Source organism: Sander lucioperca, chromosome 15 (assembly GCF_008315115.2).
Source record: "Sander lucioperca isolate FBNREF2018 chromosome 15, SLUC_FBN_1.2, whole genome shotgun sequence".
NCBI classification, from domain to species: Eukaryota; Metazoa; Chordata; class Actinopteri; order Perciformes; family Percidae; genus Sander; species Sander lucioperca.
Window position 1 is genome coordinate 32,102,895 of NC_050187.1, and position 25,409 is coordinate 32,128,303.

General features: G+C 41.3%; 2 protein-coding genes across 10 annotated transcripts in view; one reads left to right on the top strand and one right to left on the bottom strand.

Annotated features, from left to right (window-relative positions):
• ccdc172 (coiled-coil domain containing 172) overlaps nucleotides 1–5,232 on the bottom strand; it is a 36,987-nt gene extending 31,755 nt beyond the window's left edge. For 5 of the 6 annotated variants that reach the window (XR_004895235.1, XR_004895234.1, XM_031315952.2 and 2 more), the window contains exons 1-5: nucleotides 4,489–4,661; nucleotides 3,644–3,729; nucleotides 2,281–2,397; nucleotides 1,536–1,701; nucleotides 203–304 (exon numbers count right to left, since the gene is read on the bottom strand). Coding sequence is in view for 4 of the 6 variants with exons in the window: in XM_031315952.2 (XP_031171812.1) it covers nucleotides 203–304; nucleotides 1,536–1,701; nucleotides 2,281–2,397; nucleotides 3,644–3,729; nucleotides 4,489–4,567 (550 nt within the window). In the remaining 2 variants the exon portion in view is untranslated. Of the gene's footprint in view, nucleotides 1–202; nucleotides 305–1,535; nucleotides 1,702–2,280; nucleotides 2,398–3,643; nucleotides 3,730–4,488; nucleotides 4,662–5,071 lie in introns of those variants that run through there. The other variant, XM_031315953.2, reaches the window with a different exon arrangement.
• The window catches only part of gfra1a (gdnf family receptor alpha 1a), a 122,808-nt gene continuing 102,066 nt past the window's right edge, over nucleotides 4,668–25,409 (top strand). Inside the window, exons 1-3 of one of the 4 annotated variants that reach the window (XM_035992527.1) lie at nucleotides 4,668–4,730; nucleotides 8,190–8,495; nucleotides 9,445–9,525. In XM_035992527.1, coding sequence (XP_035848420.1) covers nucleotides 4,685–4,730; nucleotides 8,190–8,495; nucleotides 9,445–9,525 — 433 coding nt within the window. In that variant the 5' untranslated portion in view covers nucleotides 4,668–4,684. Of the gene's footprint in view, nucleotides 4,863–6,899; nucleotides 7,652–8,189; nucleotides 8,496–9,444; nucleotides 9,526–25,409 lie in introns of those variants that run through there. The other 3 variants (XM_035992528.1, XM_031315949.2, XM_035992530.1) reach the window with 3 other exon arrangements.

Genomic DNA, 25,409 nt, shown 5'->3' on the forward strand with positions numbered 1-25,409 from the left:
CTCTCTACAGCTGTCTCAGCAATGCGGTTGAATTTTCTATTGAATTTTTCTGTCTAACAAAAGACGTTTAAAATAAGATTGACGCTGTGAATAAAACAAGGGGGCTTATAAAGCGTGTTGAGAAAAAGCAGTAGCAGTTTGACATGTGCTCTTTTAGAGCCACTTTATCCAACATACATATGAATGAACATTTGGTATTCACCTTTGTGGACGTTACACAGGCCCTGCATTTTGAGCTGGAGCACTCTCTTCTCCTCCTGCATGGAGCTCATGCGATTGTTCCTGCGGCTCATCAGCTCCATCTCTGATTGTAGAGGCAGAAAAAGAAACCTTAGAAAAATATCGTACTTATAAGGCCTCAAGAATGATTGAGGAAAAAAATCACCAGGAGAGCTCAACTATACATTGAATTTATACTCCTCAATGAAATAATTGTTTTTATTTTCAAAGGAATGCAATGTGGGCATTTTTTAAATTCACTTTAACAGTACACACAATCCGAAAATGCAATTCCCCTGAGCCCAGATATAATACATAATGTGAAGGCATCGGTCCTCATTGGTATCCTCAGTCCTGTAGAACTAATGAAAACAGTTCAAACCACATCAAAAGTGTAATCGGCTACTAAAAGTTGCTTGACTTTATAAAAAGAATATATATATTGTGCTTCTATAAACACTTGCCACTGCAATTTCTTAACAAATACTCACTATACAATATTTGATTATTGATTGTAATGATTCAATTAAATATATACACACACAGTACATTGCTTTCCTACCCTTGCCTAACACGTGTTCTCAAAACTCTAAACCTTTTGATATTTTACTTGTATTGCTTATTATTTTACCACTGACATGAACGGTGGTATGTTCACAACTAGACTCTCATTAGTGCTGCTCTCATGTTTGAGTGTGAACTGTACAGGATTTCAATATCATCATTAAACGATAGAGTTAACACCTCGGGAGTTTCGTATTTATAACTGTGTATGCTGACACAAAGCAAACCAACTCCTGGAGTAAAGTGACATTTATCTAGAAAATGTAACTCTATTCAGTTTAATAAACTATTTTTGTTAAGATGTGCCTGAGTTCAGTCAGCATGCTCAATAATTGTTTCCTCTTTGTATATGTCTGTACACATTATGACAGAGAAATACAGATTAGATGGATAGACGTGGAAATCCGAACACACACACACCATACAATGATCCATACAACATCCTTGCATCAATACACAATACAACTATTCCACTACTATGTTCACTCCATGCATTAATTAATCTAATTTCTGAAATCAGTTTTACTATCATTCTCCAACCACCCTGAAATTACACTGACTACTTCTTCGCTGTGTCAGCTATATGCTGTCAACATGTCAGGGACGTTGGCCATCATTATAATTCATCTACTTATACCATATAATAAACCAAGAAATATCTTAATAGTTTTGAAATGGGCAGTCAGGGCCACATCTGCATTATATAACATCTGTCTACTGTGACAACAGTACAATTGGCAGTCTTTTATGACCTCTGTATAATGCTTCCACCTCCCTCTCCAGGTCCAGGAGCTCAGTGTGTGTTTGGCTCTCGAACACTACGTCTCTGGATCCTCGAAGACTGAAGTCACTGTTGAACCTTGAGATCTCTTGAAAGAAGTTTTCCTTTTCTTCCTTAGACTCCCACTTTATCTTGGCCTGGTATGAAAAGACGGATCTTGGGAAATGCTTCCAACAATAACACGCAGCTGCTTGTGATGCTACAACTACTCCTACTACTTCTAGTGATGTTAACCATACAATTTTGATGAAATCTTTATCTCAAAGTCTTGACTTTCGTGCAATATTTTGCACTTTCATGATTTTACACTTGCTCACTATTTTGACATTTTATAGACTAAATGATTAATTGATTATTCAAAAAGCAACAGACACATTCATTGGTTATAACCAAGGCCATCTGCAGACGCAGAATTACACAGATTTTAAACAAATTAAAAAAATAAAAATAAAACTCAGAATGTTAACACATCTTCACCCAAGGCTAAATTCCAGAAATCTTCATTCTGGATCACCGCTGATAACTGAAAAAATCCACAGATTCCGTTTGGGTCTGGTTATAACAAACATCTTTAGTTGCAGCCTTTCTGAATCTTCTGAAAGAAAGTCAATTTATACGCATCTACAAAGTTTACACTATAAAAGCTGACTAGGTATTCATATTACACATAACCAATATGGTATAAGATGTAAATACTGATTCAGACTTGAACCCACGAGACGTTCCCTGAGTTGGCTCTGATGGCCGAGCAGCTTCTCAATTTGCTTCAACATCTGGTCTTCACATTTCTTCATCAGGTCATGCTGCAGCCTCATCGCAGACAACTGCTGTGCCTGGAGTACAAACAGATGAGTGGGCAGTTAGGAGCCACAAACTGACAGACCGATGTACTGAGAGGAACATACATCGCCGAGATATATTAGTGATCCCACAGAATGAGAAATGAAATGAAAGTTCTAAGATGGGCAGCTGGCACAGTCCTTGTGCTGCACACTGTATAAGGTGTAAGTTGTTAGTGACCCTTCCTGGGGAATGGCGAACAAAAATTATGAGTTTCTTTGACTCCTTTTAAAATACCTGGGTGTTAAGGTTTCTTTTTCAATGTTTATATATATTCAATTTCAAATACCTTTCTTGTTTACCTTCCGTGGTCTCTCATGGAGGATGGTTTTTAAAGATGCCTCAGGCATGACTTTCAGTACAGTTTTCAGTCTGTTACTTAAGCTCTCAAGGAGGTGAGTTTATGGTTTCTTTTATGGTAGTAGAGGAGCGCAGTACGTTTTCAGCGAGCAAAATCAGCTTCCAAGTTTTCTAAACACTGTAATTATCTTAAGACAGCTCTCATAAACTGTAAGACGTTACACCATGAGAGCTGTAAACACACTGTGCCGTAAACACACCCTGCATATCTGTATGATGTAAACAGTTTCTATATTTTACTCTAAGGGGTCAGAAAAGGTGTCCGTGTCCTGTGTTCTCAGGCAGATAAAATACTCAGACATGGCGTTGTATTCAGCAACCTTTCTAAAAAAAAAAAGACCAAGTGATTTGCTCTTTTGATCGGATGTCCACTTTTACAAGCACAGGAAGAAGTTAGCCATATTTCTGAGACGCCAACTGCCTTTGTCATCGTATCTCACACATGCTAAAAGGATCCACTAATGTTATCCGGTGAAAATTAGCAATTGATTTTGCAGTGGCACTTGCAATTTGCACTGTTGATGAAACGAAGGGGAGAGATAAGGTGTTTTAAATCATAGAGCAGATCAGCTAATCAATATGCCAATATGCACTTCTTTACCTCATGTGTCACTAATACTGTACGCGCCTCAAGGTAAGCAATGATTACTGTTATTGTTTTTTACTGTTATTTAGTAAAACCTGAAATCATCAAAGTATAACCTGTGTATTGTAGGGCATAGTTTGTTTGTGTGAGACAATAGTAAGCTCAAACAACCTGGCCAAATCTTTCAAAAGACATCTGTGTAGGCATAATTTACTGTATCATGGTGTCTCATAATTCACACATTAGCAAAAAAGAAAAAAAACAAAAAAAAAAAAACTGTAAGGTAGCCTCACCTTTGTATCAAGTTCCTCATTGGTCTTTTCATTCTTCTCAGTGGCACTCTTGATCTTCTCATTGTATCTGATGATGGCTACTTTGACTGAAATAAAGACAAACTACTAGTCTTTAAAAAAAAGTCATTTGGGCAAGATAATAAAATTTGTGTGGATAAAGACGTAGGTTCCCTTAGGCTAATTCAGTGTTTCTCAAATGGGGGTACGTGTACCCCTAGGGGTAATTTGGAGGACTGCAGGGGGTATGTGAGATATTTAACAAAATGTTTAATAGTTACAAGGCTGTTGTCCAGAACATTGTTCCTCTTCATGTAGACTTTTTTTATCTACCAAAAATGTGACATTTGTGTCGCCTTCTTTGGACCTATTCATTCATGCCTTCCTTCCTTCTACTTTTTACAAGTTCTGCGCTTTTTTCGAAGTTATGTCACTGTTTTTGAAGATTTTGATACTATTTTCGACCTATTCTTGCCTTACTTCCTTCCTTCCTTCTACCATCTTTTTACAAGGTTTTGTCTTTTTAACAGTTTTTGTCTCCTTTTCTCATCAGCATTTAAATGTTTTTTTTTTCAGGTAGAAGGCTGTTGTTTAGTAAATCTATCGCTGACAGCGCTGTACTGTTCCTCTTTATATAGACTTTTTTTTCTACCAAAAATGACTAGCGCTGGTCAGGGGGTACTTGGCTTAAAGAAACAATTCAAAAGGGGTACTTTTTTACTGAAAAAAGTTGGGCTAATTGTTTATATTGCTAACCATGCTAGGTAGCATTGTAGCTAGTCTTCCTATGTTAGCTCTAAGCTATAGCTTATTTTGCTGGCTAAAATGTTAACTGGCAGCAAACATACCTTCTTTGAATTTTTGTGTCTGTTCAGTTAATTGTTGTTCAGTTAGAAGGATTTGTTGAAAGAGTGTGTCTAAACTCATTTTCAGTTAATAACTGGCCACCTAGAATCAAAAGCATAGATCCTACTGTATATAAAGTTAACTATCTAACATCTAGCTAGTTAGTCCCCTGTACCTAATTTGGTTAACGCTACGTCTATGACGCAGCTTTCAAGAATGACGCCCCGCCCCGCGGCTGATACCGGTTAGTTTGTTTTTTTACCAAAGATGGTTCTAAACGTTCTTTGTTATTAACACATTGCTGATATTACAAACGATGAACCACATTAATTTATTTTATGTACTGGCTGCTTTGAGAGAGTGGAAACGTTAACAGGTAAAACATTTGCTGCCAAAAAAGTAACGGCTCGTGAACTTCTGAACGCAGGCAGCTAACGCTATAGCTATGTCCCGAATGTGGCTAGCAGCAGTGACACAAAAAAACGTTAGCTAGCTAGCTTGCTGGCGCTGCCGTTAGCTAAGTTTTTTTCAAGGATGGAGAAGGCATTGTCCGCCCCTACTCTTCCTATATTTCATGTAACGTACGTTATTATATTGACGTTTGCCTTTCGGGAGTCACCATTCCTGTCCTGTATCTGCTGTTGCTAATTTACACCAGAGACGGTTTAGAAGGCTGTTGAACATGCTGTATGCTGTATCGTTACAGGCAGATTCGGCACAGTCAGCCTTTTCAACAGTGACGTTAATCCATTCTTATATACTGTCTATGATTGAGACTCGCTGTACATTTGTCACACAATTCCTGACTTTGACCAATTCTCTTCCCCACTGGGACAAAAAAGATTCTGATCCGGTGCCATGAGACACATTACTGTGTGAAACGTTAAATGACCTAAGGACCACATCATTCTGAGATTCATTTGCAAAATGAATATCACATATTGATTGAGGCTTTTCATAAATCACCAGACTGAGCCTTCCCCTGACTGGCAAGGCTCCCTCTGGAGACTTAAGAACAGCAAAGTCATCAATTTGTAAGCAGACAATTATCCCGGATAGTAGCCTGAGCCTGTCGCACATTTGTGCCCATTTTCTGTCTCTGTTCCTGTCATGTTTGCTGCAAAAACAAAAAACAAAAAAACATTTAAAAATTAAATTAAATTTTGAAAAGTGACTTGCAGGGCCAACCTAATCACATCTTCCTTTCCAATAACGGATTATTAACGGATGTTGAAATAAACTATTTCATCCCATCTCTGAATGCACCTGCTCCCCTCTCTCTCTCTCTCTCTCTCTCCCTGTGTGTGTGTGTGTGTGTGTGTGTGTGTGTGTGTGTGTGTCGAGAGCATCCTTGATAGAGAGGGGCTCATTGACATAGTCTGGTCCCATGTATTTAGCCAAGTGGATTAGCCTCTGAATAGACCATAGAGGCAATCAATGAGCTATAGGAAGAGTTACAAGTCGCATGATGCATCATCCCTGTTATTATAATCATGCTCTGTTTGTTAAATGTCTAGTCATTTGCCAGTAGGCCATAGCTACATTGATCAGAAGCGTTTAAAAATATAATGCTCTTATTTATTTGATGAAAATATCGAGTGTGAAACATGTAGTAGCCTATTGTTTGAAAGAAACAGAAATGGCTTCACATCATTACTTTTAACATTGACCTTTACTTTAAAACCACCAACAGATGGCGGCAGTCAGTCACACAGTGTCCACTCTGTGTGTGGACCTCAGCGCAGCACAGTTCGGCTGCTATATAGCTGACATGTGTCATACAGAGGCTATATATTTCATCATAGCCTAGGCTACTACAACCTCCGAAGTGACATCATCAAATAGGCTGCCTACTTTCGTCACACGTGGCAGCCAATGTCGCATAATATAGGCATAGGTAATAGGCTACATTTTGCAAATGGGATTACAGCGAGCAGGGAGGAGCCACACGCTTGAAATAGCATGATGCTTTGTGAAGTGAATATTGATGCGGCTGAAATATGTCCATTCATTTTTGACACTCAAGTGGATACAGTCACACAGAATAGTACACATTGCCATATAAGCAACTCCACATGCTGCTATTATTCACGCCATAAAAATGCACTTGAGTCGTGCTCTTTGCCCTCTCTCTGTCAGCACAGTTCTCCTATACTGAAATGTAAAACCAGCCCACACGCATCAAGAGTTGATAGTGCTGGTTTATAATTTCATAACATCTTAAATGCAACCACGTGCCCTCGTGTTTAGGCTATATCGCGCGGCGATATGTGCATTTTAATGGACTGGAAAAGGGATTGTTTTAGTTTTAGCCTAGTTGTTTAACTTCTGTGAGTATCTGAGCTGGAAAGTGTATTAAAAGTAAACAACATTAAAATATATAATAACCCCAAAGAGATTTGTTGTGATGTGCAACTAAGCAGTGACGAACGATAGCCAAACCTTTCGAAATGATCAATCACTGTGCTATTGTGCATCCAGACTTGTGTCTCCGGGGCTCATTAGTGAGTTAAGTGAGTTTAAAGCGAATTATGTATTCTCTGTGCTGCGATTGTGATATTGCCGTAATAAGGGAGTAAGTTTGCCGTGATAGGAAGGTCTGTCTTTGTACATATAGCCGATTATAAGATGATGACTGTACTTTAGTGCGAAGGGGGTAGCTGGCACTCTCCTGCTGAATGCGCTAGACAGCAGTGGGGCTCCAGTTGGCTGTGTGCGCTCAGACGCACAGACGCAAGCATCCCACTGGCTGGAGTTGGAGGACACTCGCCTGTTTTCCCTTCCACCGCTGCTCTGATCCCTTGTCTTTGTCTCCCGGCGGTGAGAAGACCACCCGCACGGGAGGAAAAGAAAGAAAGAGTTGCTTCTTTTGTAGGCTAGATTACTTAGAGCCAGATAAACTGTGCCGAATCGGGACTGGACACTCTTTTATTTTGAGGGGAAATTATTTTCTCACACGAGGCGAGCTGGATCTGGTTTTTGTACAGCGGAGCGCACACTGCTACGTCTTTTCAATGGATTTCACTACAGTGGAAGTACCCTGGGAATTAAACTACTGTTAAGTCGCTTTTAGTTCGCGAATTTCGTTCCAATAAGGGTTTATGTTGCACATGGAGAGGAAGACAATGATCCTCTCAGTATTGTATGTCCTTCTGCCTCTTTTAGGTAAGTTTCACTTGATGTATTACCACCAACAGCTGTCCGTTTGATGCTAATTCATCCCGTTGGTGGATGTGATATTTAGTGGCTTAATTGTAAGGGAGAGCCTGACCGTGGCGGCGGCTGCTCAGAGTCTCGTTAACGTGTAGAGGCTACTGTAAACCGCTGCCTCATCAAACAATAATGAATGTGAATGCACATATTCCCTTAACTGCACGTTTTCATCGGTGTGATGAAACTATAAGTGAAGTATCTGCGTGGATCACGAAGTTGTCAAGTAGGAGTATGAAACTGCTTCCATTCAGTTACATGCGATGTAGGCTAGATGTTTTTTTGTTTGTGGCGACGTAGATGTGTTTTCCCATGTCACTGGACAGCCTATAAGCTCGTAAAAATGACTGACAGGCTGCCTATCTGTAGGCTAATTGTTTTGTCCCGAAAGGCAACTTGCAAAGTGTTTATGCCTTGAATATTTACTACAAACAAATGAGCGAAAGGTTCATTATTATGTGTCACTTTTATAAATGCCACTTGTATTTCCCAGATGTGTTGTCGTACGCCGAGGAGAACGTGCGTGCTGGGGCCACCCGGCTGGACTGCGTGCGGGCCAGTGATCAGTGCATGAAGGAGCAGGCGTGCAGCACCAAGTACCGCACGATGAGGCAGTGCGTGGCCGGCGGCAAGGAGAGCAACTTCAGCATGGTGGCCGGCCTGGAGGCCAAGGACGAGTGCCGGAGCGCCATGGACGCGCTCAAACAGAGCCCGCTGTACAACTGCCGGTGTAAAAGGGGCATGAAGAAGGAGAAGAACTGCCTGCGCATTTACTGGGGGATCTATCAGACGTTACAAGGTTGGTTGAGTGCTTTTTGATTGAACTTTTCCTTGTCAAAAAGCCACCCCAAGATACCCCCTCCCTCCTTAAGCAGATACTGATTAAGAATTGTGTCATATGGAGTAAACTATACACTTCTGAGCACAATATAACTGCTTTTTTTTCTGGGTTTTCCATAAAACCTCCACAGAGTCCCTCAGGGGTCTTTGTTTGGGTGGACTGCTACATTTAGAGAACAGCCTGCAGCTATTATGTGAAATGGACATTCCCCATAGGTTTTTTTTAATCTGTTCTGAAAAGGGATTAGTTGCCCCAGCTCCTCCCACTGTTATATGAAGTGGGCACCATCAGTCCAACCCCCCCCCCCCCTTCCTGCTCAACAATCCTCCCTATCCCTGCTACCACAAACACAGAAAAACTCAAAAAGTAGCACACAGCTATTTATCCATTAGCAGTCCAATCCGATCATGGGCAGTCCCTCAACTTTCATTCAGATTTGGCCCCTGACTCGGGTTCACAGCCACGGTCCCGCGGAGCTGAGATTTTGACCTCCTAAATCACTTTCCTTGAAGGTAATGGAGCGTGAAGCCCCTCAGCGCTGGCAGCGCCATCTTGAAGGGTCGATCATAGCAGGGGGTCTTTTAGTCCCTAAACTGCATCCAGCCCTGTCGTCTGTAAGTCGACTTCCAGTTGTGCAACACAGCTGACCAACCTGCCTAATCAAGCGTGTGGCTGTGTGTCAGCGTGGATATCGACTGACCCAAATAACCCATGTCACATGCAGGCCGATGTGAGGGGTGAAAGATGATAAACAAAACAGGAGGGGGTTCAAAACATCCATCTATCCATCTATCTATCCATCTATCTATCTATCTATCTATCTATCTATCTATCTATCTATCTATCTATCTATCTATCTGTATAATTGTATCTATATATCTATAACATCTGCTTATCTTCCTCACAGGTAATGATTTCTTGGAGGATTCTCCGTATGAACCCATGAACAGCCGTCTATCTGACATTTTCCGCCTGGCTCCCATCATGGGTAAGAATTAAAAAGAATCTCTTCTGTGGAGGCTTTCACTCCTTCCCTTTGTATTTATGTTTTGCATTGTTTCATTGGTCACCCATCTCAAGTGAGATACGGTTAAGCTCCAAGCTGTGCATGCACTCACCGAAGGTTATCTGTGTGTCACGTGTTTATCCTCCCTCATCTTCTCCACTATCTGTCTTTCTCTTTGCTTGTTCTCGCCCCAGCAATATTGCATGCTGGCTGGAAGTGACCTTGCATGGGGAGCTATAGTTCTGAGTCTCATCACGCAGTGGATAAACGCTTCAGATGTAGACCGAGGGCTCTGTTGCTGGCATATTTCACTGTGGTTGTGGACAGCTTCCTCTTGTCTGAATCCACTTGTTGAAAAGATGAGCGAGTTGCTCTGTGAGTAACACGCGAGAGAGCATGATGGGCATTTTTCTGTTCACATCTGTGTGTGTGTGTGTGAGCGATGCTGAAAAGAGCCTCTAGATGGCGATGTTATTCCCTTCTTCACAGCCACTCAGGTACTCTGTGGTCACACAGTTGGGTCTGCTGTGGGTATTTGAGAGCCTGATCTGAGAATGTGGCGCAATCATGTAGCTGCTCACATTTTTATTATCACACTGCAGGTGGGGAGTGCTGTGTGAAATCAAAACAGACACGTTTTGCCTCCACATCTTCAAAGAACAAGGCTGATTTTTTTTTTTTACCCCTTTTGATAGAGAGGAGCCTTTTCTTTTCATTCCTCTGTAATTTCTATCTCACAATAGGCTGATTTGCTCTAAACCAATGCTTCTCCTATAGCAGGGTGAGATCATAATATGGGTGGTGAGATACAGATAAACAAAATCTTTGCCTGGGTACCGACTTCATGACAAATTTGCTTCTAAAGAAAAGGCCGGCTGGGAAGACGTTTTCGTAAAGCCTATTCTCTCCTCTTGCGATTCTCTATAGCAAAAAGAGAAGGAATTTGAAAGGAGAAACCCACCACGTCACACTATATATGTCTCTGGCCCATAATAAGCCAGCCAGTCTCAGGAAGGACGAGACACCCACAGGCCATCAGTGCTGAAGCATGTGCAGCACGGGATCATAGTTCACATCACAGGCAGGTGACATCTATTGACAGTCTGAGCTGTAGTTTCCAGGAGTGGGAGCAGACAGATTTATGGTGTCAGTCTTATAGTTAAGGCAGACACTCCTTATTTCATGTCCAAATGCCTCTTCATGTTGATTGATGGCTTTGCATATATATATATCTCTCTTTGCAAGCGGCAGAGATCAGACATCATTTCAGCCTGAGTCTGTCATCAAAGGGCAGTTATGGAGAGTAGGGTTACAATTGTTTTTGTTATTAATTAAAGATGGAGTCTGCGATTCTAATCCAATACACCTTTTGCCAATTTAAGTGACTATCTCCTCACGGTCCAACAGCTGCCCATTCTGTGTGTGTGCTGAAAATAAATCATGTGCTACCCCCGGCTCTGTAAAAGGGAAACAAACAAAGTGGCTCAGGCCGAGGCACACAACACTATTCCAGCCAAACGGCAACAGCCGTGTTCGTGTTCGTGTTCGTGTTCGTGTTCGTGTTCGTGTTCGTGTTCGTGTTCGTGTTCGTGTTCGTGTTCGTGCTCGCGCACGCGCACGCGACAGGGGAAAGGTCATGGATGTATAAGAGAAAGGGAGCGAGAGGGACGGTAGAAAAGGAGCACTGACAGGAAGGGGTGAATTTGTGTGGGTGTTGACTTCAAATATCAACAATCTTTCTCCAGAATCGCAGACTCCACTTTTAATCTGTTGGTTATTTTTTCTATTACTTGTTTAAGTGTTTAGCACATAAAATGTCCAAAAACATTAAATGCATCACACAATTTCCCAGAGCCCAAGGTGAAGTCTTGAAATTGCCTGTTTGGTCCGACCAACAGTTACCCAAAGGTATTCAATTTACAATCATATAAAACAGGAAATCCTCCCATTTGAGAAGTTGGGACCAGCAAACATTTGGCATTTTTTCTTAAAAAAAAAAAGTTGTGGTTTCATTTTCTTTTAACTTAAGGCTTCAGTGCCCTTCAGTTTCCAACCTATTTGGCTCGTGACCAGTGACCACTTAAAAATGAAGACATGTCTACATGGGACCCCTCATCACAAGCTTTGAGATGAGGGAGTCCTTTTCTAGGTTGTTTAATTTGAGGGATTTGTACAGGCTGAAGAGGTAAAATTATTCAGTATTTAAAAACAAAAAGACAAAGAATAAACAGAAATCCTTCTTTCTTTCCTTAATCATTTTGTGACCTCTCAGATTTGTCTGAGAGGAGGGAGGCCCTGACCACTGGACTAACTGACTAATTGTTTCAGTGCTAATCCAAACACATGTTTATGTTGAATGACATCTTTGCAGATCAGTCTGGGACTGTCATTAAAATGCAGCTATGTAGAGCATGACTTGTTCTCTGTCTGTCTATAGCAGGAGTGTCAAACTTAACTTTCACACTGGAAAAGGAGAATCACGTCGAGGGCCAGACATGGGTAGTTTATTGGCATTTTATTTAATCGAGAAAGTCAAATATCTTTGACTGTATTATTACATGTCCCATATAGTCTTATCACGTACAGCGTGGTCGACATAGAGCCCTAAAAAAGTCAGGAAAAAAGTTCCTTTTCCATCATAGAATTTAGCAAATAAGGCAAAACAATGATTACATTTTTAAAAGCAGGCTACCACACAGCCGACTCACAACAACCTGTTTCACAGCCTGAATATGAAAACGTTCTGGTTCTGTGGGGATTTCTGAGTCTAAAAGTTGGCAAATCGCGCAATTGCAGTTTGAAAAACAGTTTCCCGTCTTTTTGGTTTGGCGCACAACTAGACGGGCCAAAATGTATTGTGAAACTAAGTCGTGTTTGACACATGTGGTCTATAGCAGTGGTTCCCAACCTGGGGTCTGGGGACCCCTAAGGGGGGCGGCAAAGATCACAGGGGGGGCACAAGTCTTTATCTGGTTTGAGGTTGAGGTAAAAAAAAAAATATTTGCACATGTTAAACAAATTATGATAATACGCTAGAATATATAATGTATACAAAAGTCTGTATAAAAACTATATATTTTTGTTATAGCTTAAAATTGTAGGCAGGCTACTTAGTAGGCCAAACCTCCGGGACCTCTTAACCTGGGACCCTTGCTGTCATCAGGTCAGCTGCTAGCTGCTAGCTGCTATCATCCCGCCACGGCATCACTATTTTATGAATGAAACATGGTGGAGAAATGTAAAAGTGCTGATAACTCTTCTGTATCAAAAAAGAAAGTAAGGGAAAGTTACCTCACCTTCGGTTTTGGAGGCGGGGCTCAGCTATTCTTAGACTTAAGTAGGGGGGGCGCCAAGGAAAAAAGGTTGGGAACCACTGGTCTATAGTATACCTATATGTGGATGAGGAGTGATTTACGTTAGAAAGAAATGGGCCAGTAAATGGTAATAAGCATATAAGACAATGCAGAAAGGGATAAAGCTAGAAGGAGAATAGCAGCAGCTGATCATTAGAGAAGAATTGTAGAGCAGGAGCTGGTGATGGAGGGGTGAGAGCAGAAGGCTGCAGGGGTGAGGGTTAATCAGGGAATCGCAGGGTAAAGCTAAGAGGACAGGGAGCGAAGAAACAGAAAGCATGAGATCACTCTGCCTAGCCTGCTCTTTCTGTGAAAATTAAAGGGCAAGGTGATGGGAGAAGGATGGAGGCAGAAATGATAAGAGATTAGAGCTTGTTTTTGATCACTCAGACAGCCTTCTACAGTACGTGTCAGGTCTACGGCGCAGCACACTTTAGCAGGGAACTAGAAATACACACTAAAAAAGCCACAGAAGCGTGCATGGTTAAAAAGGGGGCCGATATGAAAAGTGCTCCCTGGGGATTCTCGTTTATAAAATCATGCAAATTCAGGTCTTGTTTCACACAGAACATTATATTGGAGGTAGGAGTGATCTTAGAGTACAGTACAATAGCTAATTTGATTGCTTTTCTCATTGTCTTTCTGTAGGAGGTCTTTGTACATTTACTTAGGCCTCCTTTATCACCTGAACCTTTCCTCTGACTTTGCTTTTGGTCTTTTAAATACCTTCAATTTCATGCTGAAAGATGAAATATTAATGATAACTTTCATTCTAGTTCATAGTGAAAAAATGGACTTATGCAGAATTCTCTCAGGTCCTCAGACTTACTCGGATCGAGTCAGCTGTCTGTGCTCAGCCCCCCTATTTCAGGGAGCTCTCTGAACGTGTCTCATGTTCGTCTCTGTAAGGCAGTATGATTCATTGTGATCCCAGGCTATAGGAACAATAGGCAGCCACGATGATCCTGGAATTCCATAATCGACCCACGTCTCTGACCGAAGTGACTAATCTCTAGCGACACCTATACATACAGTGCACAGATGCAGAGGCGCTCAAACATACACACTGCTGTGCCCTGAATACCTGTTCCCGATAAAAACGCCCATAGGTGTCAGTCTGATTTCATTAGAGAGACATGTAGGGTGTCGTCCTGGCCACACAAAATATACTGTATGTGCAACTGAAGTGGATATATACATTGTCGTTTGCTGATTTACGAAAATCATTAAAGAATACTTAAAGGGATAGTTTGGATATTTTGAAGTGGGGTTGTATTATCCATAGTCAGTGAATGAGCTACAGTAGAGGGAGCAACTATCGCAGTAGTCTACGATGGTCACTTTCTCTGTAGTGCTTTTAAAGAAGTAAAATATGGAAAATATTTTGGCAAAATGACCAAATATACTGCAACTAAAAAGCTGGCTGCACAAGCCTTTAAAATGTAAATGTGTGTTTACTAAGAATCACATTGGTGTCTGCGGCCTACCTCTAGACATGATGTCAGCACTGTAGAACCTATAAGGACTCGCCGTAGGGTCCCATATGACTTGAAAAGCAATACACATTGGACCGCCATCTTGTCTGTTGCTGTAGTCCACCATATCTGGCCTGATCAACACGGCCTACTTCTCCAACAGTGAAGACGTGATGATTCAATGGACGACACATAGGAGGTCATCTTCACGAGTTGATTTACCACACATTACAACAACAAATGGAAACTTTGGATTTTTTAAGTGATAGCTTTTCATATTTCCACAGTTAAACATTTTTTTCAAATACAGACATAATCTGACTCCTTTTTAAAAAGTTGCCATCTCCATTCATTCCTGTAACAAAGTGATGACAGCTTTAAATCTGGAACCTGTGAACTGCGCACAGGACATATTTAGAACTCATTTATCACATTGGTTGTGGCAGCAGTAAATACTTGTGTGTGTGTGTGTGTGTGTGTGAGGATATAAGGAAGCACGTGCACACATTTCCATTCCATTCTTAATTCAGGCTGTTGATTGCTCCTTTCCCAAAAAAATATCCCTGTGTTCAGTCCCTTTTATCTTTTTCTCTCTATCCCTGTTAAGCAGCTCTACCTGTTGTGATGTCTCCGTTTCCGTTCATTAAAGGGCTCAGTGAGCACATACAACACGCATGACATACAAAACGCTGTGTAAAACATGCAAATATTTTTCTTACTGCGTGTGTTTTCTTTATTGTGTTTTTTTCTACTTTAAAGAACTGCTAGCTTTGTAAGTTGCCGGCTTTAAAAATCAAGTAAACAAAGAGATAGACATCACGCTGAGCAGAAAAACAATAATTTTCTATTGCACTGCATGCGTTCATATAAGTTTAGAGGAAGGAGAGAGCAGAGTTTAGATGGAATGGCTGCCTTGCCCCTGGCCAGTTGCCCACGTTTATGAGTCCGTGATCCATGCAGGAGGGAGCAACACAGAAACCGAGAGCATTATTCTGAGATTCAAGTGGACTCAGAATTACTGCCACACCATTTGGCTCAGGCTGCTGGAAAATCAAAGTGGTGTAGGAAATGGATGAATACACAGCCTGGGTAGTTTGGTATTACTGTATTCATGAACACTGGCTTCTCCAGGTACCTTTTGCGCCCCCCTTTCAAAACATTTCTTCTCTTCATCTGCCACCTCATGTTCCTGTCCTTCGTCTGCATCATCTTGTTTTTTGACAATTGGAACAGACACGTCACTCGTTTTGAAATCTCCGTTCATTCTTGGGACGAAGTGATAACAGCTTTGAATACATAAGCGAAAAAGCTCTTTGGCTTTGGCTCTTTTCGAGCCAAAGCACAACAGACATGCTTGACTTAAAAACCATTTCTGCATCTGTAATGGGGGATTTGAACTAGTTTCAAAACATTTTTGGGCATATTGCCATAAATATTACACTGCATGATTGCACTGTTTGCAGGTAAGAGACCATTTTATTGTGTGAGCCAATTGTCATTTAGCACAAGTACGATGAGAGGTGAGAGAAAAAGTAATCGGCAGTCCGAGCAGCAGCCAGAAGTGACTTAAGGTAAATACAGCAGCCGTGGTAAAATGGCGGGGTGGCAGTGTGGGGGGAAAAACGGATAAGAACATCACAAATTCCAGGAGGTGCCCCCTATGAATAAAGATGAGTTCATACAAGTATCATTTTAACTCTGGCCTGCGGACTGACCTTTCACAGTTGTTTGGCACTTTTGAAGTGATAATATAGCATTTAGGTTGGCAGTACTTACTAAACCACCGTACTTCAAAACTTTACAGTAAACAGGGTAGGTTTACAGCATGATGCAGTACACAGAATTTTAAAAATGTGTCCTTTCTCCTCCGTGTCTTTCCCTGTCCTTTACATGTCAAGGGCATCAGTAACTTACTTAAATGTAACTAAATCTAGACAGTTTGAGTGTTGGACATATTTCTCTCCAACTTGTGCATGTTTCCAATGTTCTACAGGCGGCTATGCAGTAATCAGAAATTGTTTTTTTCTGGCTTGTAATGAATTGCTTACCCCGTCGGTGTGTATTGATGTCTGTTTGGCTAAAACTCTCTCCTTAAGCTGCGTCCTCCTCCCAGTTGGCTGGTACAGCAGCTCTCTGTATATCACCCACTCACCACTCATAAGCCCCAATACACCAAAGCTCAATATTGAGTCTTTTCCATGTGTCAAGACTTCAAACACATCTTAGTCTCTTCCCTCCTACAACTGAAGTCAACCTTGAAGCGCAGCTGCGGCGATATATATATATATATATATATATATATATGTATATGTATATGTATGTGCGTGTGTTGTGAGTGTGAAAACATCTGTAAGTGCGTGGCCCGGCTGTCAAGCCCAGGCAGTGCTTCAAATCCCCCTGTGCTGACACGCGGGGCTGAGAGGCTGTCAGCACCACTCAACCACTGGCTGCAGAGGAAGTCACTCTCATTATGAGCTGCCAATGTTTAGAGATAAGAGTGTATACCACTATCTCTTTCCCTGCTTGTGTTTGTGTGTATGCCTGCATCTGTGTGTGTGTGTGTGTGTGTGTGTGTGTGTTTATGTGAGTGCGAGATAGTGTCAGGGGGGGAATGCAGAGGAGTTACAGAGGTAGAAACACCATTTATTGTGCTGTATCTTTTGGAGAGAGAGAGAGAGAGAGAGAGAGAGAGAGAGAGAAACCTGACTGTTCTCTTAACTTTATTTTTCTGCCTTTTATTTATCCAGAGTTGGTTGACTGAGCACACTGGCTCTTTTTTGTGCCATTCCCTGCTTCACGCTTATTCAGTCAAATGCATTTATAGCTGGGAGTTGCTCTGGATATAAACATTCCTACACTGTTTGCCACCAAGCAGATGATTTAGTGTTTACTTTATAAAAGTTGTTAAAGGAGTGGGCGTTTCTTCCCTTTTTTTCAGCCTTTAGCCTAGTCATGCACCAATCGGATACACTGGATCGGGATTGGCATTTATTAAACGGATCAGGCTTATAATCAGTCCTCAAGATTGTTAAAACCTACAAAGACACCCTGCACAACTGATGTTGTGGTGTGAACATACACAGAAGAGCACATATTGAAGTCAAGACCATGGACTACAGGTATTATTAGAGATGTGTTTTCAGGCCAACCCCAATCTTAATCTCAAGGAAAATAATTCTTACTCACTTTCTTACTCACTATATTCCAATTTGCTCACCATTTTTGGCCACCTGTGTTCATTATTATTTCTCCTTTCACACTGGATGTTGACAATGACATTCATATGATCAAACATATTGATCAGAAACATATCGAACATGTGTATGTATTTATTAAGAGAGAAAGTGGGGTAAGTGCATCGCCACTTAAAGGTCCAATGTGTAGGAATTTCTCCCATCTAGCGTTGAGAAAAAAGCCGGTCTCTTGCTCTTTTCAATATCCTTTTTCTGGGCGAAGAAGAAGACTACTGTTCCTGAAATTTGGATTTTGAATACGTGTGGTCCTCCATGTTTCCTTCTTCAAACTTGCCGGGGCCGGGAAGCTACGATACCCATGAGCAGCATTAGCAGCACCTGTGAGTTTATCATGTGACGGCGAAAACGCGAAAGGCGGAGCAGTATGTCCTGTATGTCCCTTACCGGCTAATGTATTTCAAGATGGCGCATGAATATGGAGCGTCTACCCCAGTTCATGCGAATGCAAATGTAAAATTTCAAGGAGTATAGGAATACTTGGAATTGATGGTGGTGGTAAATATTCATGAAAAAGGACACGTTTGTGAACGGGCAACACAGATTTTGATAATGAACAACTAAACATGTTACACACTGGACCTTTAAGTCTCATGCCAGCTCAGATCTTGGGAAAAGCAACGCAGCGGAAAAAGTCACGAGCTTCCTGGTTTGATTTGGTCTTCATGCACTTCTGACCTCACCAATGCATTTATAAACCCTTTTGCATCATTTTCCAGAAAGCTACTCACTCACCTTTTGTAAGCTAAATGACTCCGTTCCCTAAAGAAAATGTCATCCCTCTCAGCCTAGTCTGACTCACAGCAACTTTAACCTACACTGGAGGCTTTTCCAGACAGTCTTATCTTCTTGGATAGTGATAGTCAAATCGTTTTTCCAGCATAAAACTTAACAGCACTCACATCCTGTTTCTTGTCTCACACCTGCAACTGGTAGAGTTTACTACTTGATGTCATGCATGTCCATTACTTGTTGTTCTTCCCTTCAGCTGAAGCACAAGCTAGTTTCTACAACACAAGACGCCTCCCAAACATCTTGGTTTGAGTACAGTCCCAGTGTTTCTTTTTGCATGCATTCCTATTTAACACACAGATTCCTGGGGACAATTTGCTGACAAAATCTACAAGGTGGAAGAGCAGGGCAAAAACTACGTAGAGATCTTTAGTCATGTGCCAATAGGTTTTAGCGATGCTAGCATTCCGTCCATCTGTCGGTCCAACATTCAGGGTTCATACGTTTTGAAAAAACCTGGAAAAGTTATGGAATTTGAAAAATGCAAATTCCAGGCCTGGAAATGTTTTGGGAACATAAAAGGACCCAGAAAGTTTTGGAAAAGTCATGGAATTTTTTTTTAACACAGCATAATTAGCCTGGTTGACACCAGACCCTTCTCAGTTGTAACTGAGAAGGGTCTGGGGAAGGTTCATTCACAGTTCATATCCAAAGGGGCGTCATCAACGGACGCTACTCAAATGCCTCTGGGCGCAATTGGATAGTCCTTCAACCAATCAGACCAACGATCCGGGTGACGCTGCTCTTCGGTAGCCGTCATGTTGAATGTAAACAAAATCTGCTCGCTGCTCGCCGTCGCTGCGCTATCGTCGTCACGTAAAGCCCGCCTCAGCGGTTGTGATTGGTGCCTCGATTTCGGGGACATTGGAAATGGGCTTGAATGGGCTCTTCGCCAGACTGACTTGCAGAGCAAATCTCAAATTTGCCGGAAGTTCGCCAGGGTTTACCCAGGCTACAGCATAATAATATGTGATTAATAAATGTATTTCATGTCGTCCTAACCTCAACGTTCTATTCGGGGCACGATATTACGAATCCCACCATGAACCACATAAATTGTCATTCATTTTATTGTTAAAATTGTTAATTTTATTGTTAAAATTTTATTGTAAAATTTAACACAGATTTTTATTCTAATTGTATAATGCCGACTGCCATTTTCAGGAATACATAGTCATGGAAATTTGCCAAAAAGTCATTGAAAAGTACTGGTTAAAATGCGTATGAACCCTGAACATTACTGGAATATCTCGACAGCTCTTGCCACTTCTTTTGGTACGGACAGTCACAATCTCCAGAGGGTTAATTGTGATGACTTTGGGGATACTAATTGGTCTCAGTTTTTTTTGCAATGGTACACATAAAAATGTCCGCTGCTCTGACCATCCTGCTATTTTTATTCAGATTTGATCCATTCCACTCTCATTCTATTTCTATAGTTCTCACGAACAAATTCCTGTCAGTTTCGTCTGTACTTTGAGTTAATGCTTACATTGCATTCTACCATGCTAAATATTATTATGCTAACGAGCTAAACATCACATGGTTTAAGTTAGCATCTTTACATTAATAATGTTTAATATCTCAAAACTTATGTTAAGGCTATGTCAAAGTAGAGAAGAAGCTGACAGAGTACAGCTTAGGCTGATGAAACAGGGCAGCTAGGTTGTTTTTTTACTCTTTAAAGGAGAAATCCGGCGCAAAATGAACCTAGGGGTTAATACCACATTTGTACCGAGTCGACCGTTCTCTGGGATATGTTTTCATGCTAATCGAATGTGTCCAGTTTTAGCGCAAACCGCTAATTAGCTTATAACACTAGTCGTCGGGGCACTGGTAAAGTAAAAAGAAATTGCTATTTCTATTTACGGTCCCAATAGATCTCATTGTCCCGTCTCCTGCACTGGAGTTTGTTTTGTTAAAGACTTCCAAATCCACTGCCGACATTACTGTCCCCGCGCCTTGTCTCATATGAAGCCTAATCGATACGGCACAGTGTTAGATTGGAAACTTGAGGCTGTGTCTACAAGAATCTATTGATTTCTCTCTTTTTTTCCCCCCCATTCCGTTCTTCTTTTCCGCCCAACTCCTTCCGTTCAGGCCAGGATCAAAAGCTTTATCCTTCAGCAAGGTTTGAGGTGTACAGTTCCAGACTGAGCTTTGCTCTTGTGTTCTTGGAGAAAGACACGGCCTGTTGGGGATTTGTGTTTTCACTGACCTTGTCTCATCTCTGTACAGTTCAATTTTAGAATAATGTGTGCTGTAATGTGAACTATTCAGGGATTCCAAGAAATTTATGAGTGTATTTTAGGTAAATATAGATGGATTGAAGTTGCTGGGGGTTTTGGAGGAAAGGCAAGGCTAAAGGAAAATTCGTCTACATTGTTGAAGAAAGATTAATGTGATTCAGTGGTAGCTGTCAGCTTGCATTGTAGAATGTAGTGTATTATGCAGCCAGGACTGAACCTAGTTCAGATTAAATCCAAATCCTTAAGGCAAGGTCAAGAGAACACCTTCATACTTCCTTTCTCGCTGGCTTTAGAACTCTTTATTTTTATATTTCCTAATTCCAACCAGGCCTTTTAAAATGCTCCTTCCCCATGCAGCTACTGTACATGTCCACTGGCCACTTAATTGACCACACTGTTTCAAAAATGACTGATCCAACTGTGGGCCATTGGCAGAATAATTCTAACAGCAGCCGTATCATCAGGGTTGCCAGTCCAATCACTGGCTGGTGCACCGTGGGCCAAGAAAATCATTTAGTTAAAGGTGACCAGATTTGAGTCCCTCTGAGAGGCCTTTGATTGGATGTGAGGTGGAGGGGTGATTCATCATAGTTAATAAATGCGGTTGACAGCTCAAATCAGCGGGAGGGAGCATGTGCCAGGTCTGCCTCCCACCGCTGCTTTTTACTGCATGCAAATATGGACAATTAACTTTTCACGTACACAGCTGCAGAAACCTACGCAGATAAAGTTCTACAAAAATACCTGTGGATATGCAGTCAGGCAAGACACACAGGAAATGATGGATTGCACGTCAGTTTTTAGAAATAATAGCCAAATGAGTGTGTGAAACATGTGATTAAGATATCCAGTGTCCCCAAAACTTCATATGGCATGATACAAAAAAATAAATTATATATCTATATATATATAGATATATAATTATAAATAATTAAAATAAATTATAAATAAATATAAAAAAAGAAATTTATATATATAAATATATATAATTTCTTTTTTGTATCATGCCATACGAAGTTTTCTTTTTTTTTGTATCATGTGAAATTTTGTGTGAAATGCTGATATTAGATACATGTTTACAAAGTAAACCTGAGCAGATGTTACATGCTGGAAGTGGAGTAGTTGTTATTTACTTTATATAATTTGTTTTATCAGTGTTGCTATGTAAACTATAGTGGGTTCTAATCTTGACTCTTTACTTTTCAACCACATTTTGCTCAGTTTTAATCTGATGTCTAGGTTAAAGTTGTTTAGTTAAACCTTTTATAGATGCCTATGGATACATGTCGTTTCAGCACTCTTTCAGCGTCTATATTGCAACATGTAGTTAAGACCATTTTCACATTTAAATCTAGTCCTTTTTGAGCTGTTTAGAACTTTTACTTGTGACCAAATTTAGCCCAGTTTTAGGATAGACATAAAGGCATCTTTTGACCGTCACCAAATCAATGCTTTCAAGTTAGCCTGTGTCTAGATTGAAACCATTCCTTGGCCTGTTTGCACATTTTACATACTCAACTCTTTGAAATGCATTTAATTCTGACAAATAACTAGATTTGAATCCCCAACGAAGAGAAGATTGTTTTAGTACAGTGTAGTTAATTACGACATGTTATAATCGCGTTGTGCTTTTCTCGGCTGGCTGAGGCATGACTGACTACTGGCAGGTGCGCCAAAGCCATGGCCTTGTGTTAAGCTGCTGCTCTAAGCCCTCAGCTGCACCCAGTCAACTCACAGGATTAACTTGCCTCAGCTCCGGCCGTCAGGGTCTCACTTGTGCCGTTGTGTCTTAATAGAATTTCATACTCTACCAAAGGCAACCGGACTGGACTGAGCTATGCTGTTTCATTCTTTTACAGAAGTGGATTTGTAAAGTTATGCTTCTTCCACTGCTTAAAGGAACACGCCGACTTATTGGGACTTTGTCTTATTCCCCGTATCCCCCAGAGTTAGATAAGTCCATACATACCCTTCTCATCTCTGTACGTGTCGTAACTCTGTCCGACGCCTCCACCGCTAGCCTAGCTTAGCACAGATCCTGGAGGTAACCGGCTCCATCTAGCCTACTGCTCCCAATAAGTGACAAAATAACGCCAACATGTTCCTATTTACATGTTGTGATATGTATAGTCACAGTGTGTACAAATAACAAGGTCACATGAGACACAGCCATCTTCTAACCGTATATAACTGGGAACTATATTCTCAGAAGGAGAAGCACTGCTACTTCTGCTACTTGGGCGGAGTGATATGCTTGCAGCACCTGAGAAGCCCCGTGGTGAGGAGCAGAGAGTAACAACAGTGCTTTTCAGGTGTTGCGCTAATCACTCTGCCCAAGTAGCAGTGCTTCTCCTTCTGAGAATATAGTTCCCAGTTTATATACAGTTAGAAGATGGCTGTGTCTCATGTGACCTTGTTATTTGTACACGCTGTGACTATACAAATCACAACATGTAAATAGGAAAATGTTGGCGTTATTTTGTCATTTATTGGGAGCAGTAGGCTAGATGGAGCCGGTTACCTCCAGGATCTGTGCTAAGCTAGGCTAGCGGTAAGACATATAAGACAAAGTCCCAATAAGTCGGCGTGTTCCTTTTTTTAAATTGTTGAAATGTCTCCTTCTCAGCCAGTTTCACTGGTTGGCCTCATTTGCCCAAGTCCTGTTGAACCATAGATATTGTTTAAATCCATGAGGGACAGCTTTCACCATCAGATGTCAACAGGGACGATATTAGCATAGCAGCCATACTAGTGCAGAGTAGTGTTTTCATCACCACATCTGGTTTTTCTGTCACACTGCGAAACATTTAATTTGCAGAGTCATAAAAGCTAAGGCCTTATTTTTTATGACCATATGAAACAAACAAATTAAAATACATGTGTTATGTTATTTTATTTGCCAGTGCAACTAGCCTCCACCCATTTTTTTGATCATGTAGTGATGTGTGTCAAAACGTTTTATCTTTCATTGGTTTTTGATGCACAGACAGGTTATTTGGGTGTGCTTGTGGTCATCATGCACAGCTTCTCCGTAGTCTGGCTACAGCAGGTTCCTTCTCCATGTGTTTTTGGGAAACTGTAAGCACCTCTTTTCCAGGGAATCTAAATCTGAAGTCCCTATTGCAATTTCTACAGAACTTTCTTGCTTCCTAGTAGTGCAGCAGTATACATTAAATGTTTCTGCTTAGCACACTCTAAAGGACCCTACTGGTGAATCGGAATCCCTGTGATCATGTTGGTCAACATTCACAGTGCGTCTGATTAAAGCAGTGTCTCTGACTGACAAACGCCTCTCTTTAGAGAATAATTGGTTCACCCGCTTTGCTCTCCCTTCTCCCTTTGTTCCTCTTCTTTTGATCACAGATCAGCAGCATCCCTGAAAAGCAAACACAACCTTAAACAGACACAGCTAAGAGAGAAACATGCTTACACACACACACACACACACACACACACACACACACACACACACACACACACACACACACACACACACACACACACACAGGTTTATGGCACTATCTTTGTGGGGACCCGTCATTGACATAATGCATTCCCTAGCCCCTTACCCTAACCTTAACCATCACAACTAAATGCCTAACCTTAACCCTTACCCTCACCCTAACCATAACCTAATTCTAACCCTAATCCTACAACCAAGTCTTAACCCTCAAACAGCCCTTTAAAGTTGTGGGGTCCAGCATTTTGGCCCCACAAAGCTGTCGGGACCCCACAAGTATAGGGTCCAAAAACCGGGAGTCCAGTACTGGTTTTTGGACCCCATGAATATAGTTAAACAAACACACACACACACACACACACACACACACACACACACACACACACACACAAAGAAAGCAAGCATGCGCCCCGCTGGCACCCAAAAAAACACACATGCACACACAAACCGCATCCAGCTGAGCTCTTGTTCTGTGCCAGTCTTTGCTCTCAGAGATGTTAAATGAGGGCATTGATACATAAATTTGCATTTGTTTCATCCGCAACTGTCCTCCTAACTAAAAATCTGTAACTGCATGCCCCCAATTTGCCAGGCGGCTGCAGATGCTTCTATTCAGGGGCTCGTTTCATGTGAGGCTAGTGTGACTGTTCAATCGATTTGGTTGTGTGTACACTCTCTTCACACATAAGTGGGCTAAACAGCGATCTTTCACCACTCTGACTGTGCAGTTTGTCAATGGGTAATCTAGGTAAACACCACCCAAATTGTTCTTTTGTTGCGGTTGGGCTCGTTTTCTTTTTCTTTTTACTTACTGTAAAGCACCTGCAGCTTCGATTTGAGTGTTACAGAATTCACTGATGTGAAAAGATTGTGGAGCTCGGTATACTGTAGAGCATGATCTGGACCGGCTGTGATTTCCTTGATTGACACTGACAATAAATACAAGATCTTGGAGCTTCTTGGAGCTGCAGAAAAAGAACTATACTCCCTCAGCGATGTTACAGGCAACAATTGCTCTTTCTCCATTCTCTTCCTTAGCGTACGGAACTGGTCTTAAATTTCTTTCTTTTATCAAACTCAGGAATCCTTACAAACCTTGCTCCTGTGTGCCCCTTGTGGTTTAACCCTTGCCTACCTGGAAAACACCCAGAATGTGATGTCTGCCCGTCAGCTGAATGATCTGAATGCTCTCTTCCCAGTTCTTGTTTCTTGTTTCCCCTTTGACCCGTGAGTATCCCCTATTTGTTTATTATTTGGAGTCTTGACCTCCCTGTGCTCTTTGTGAA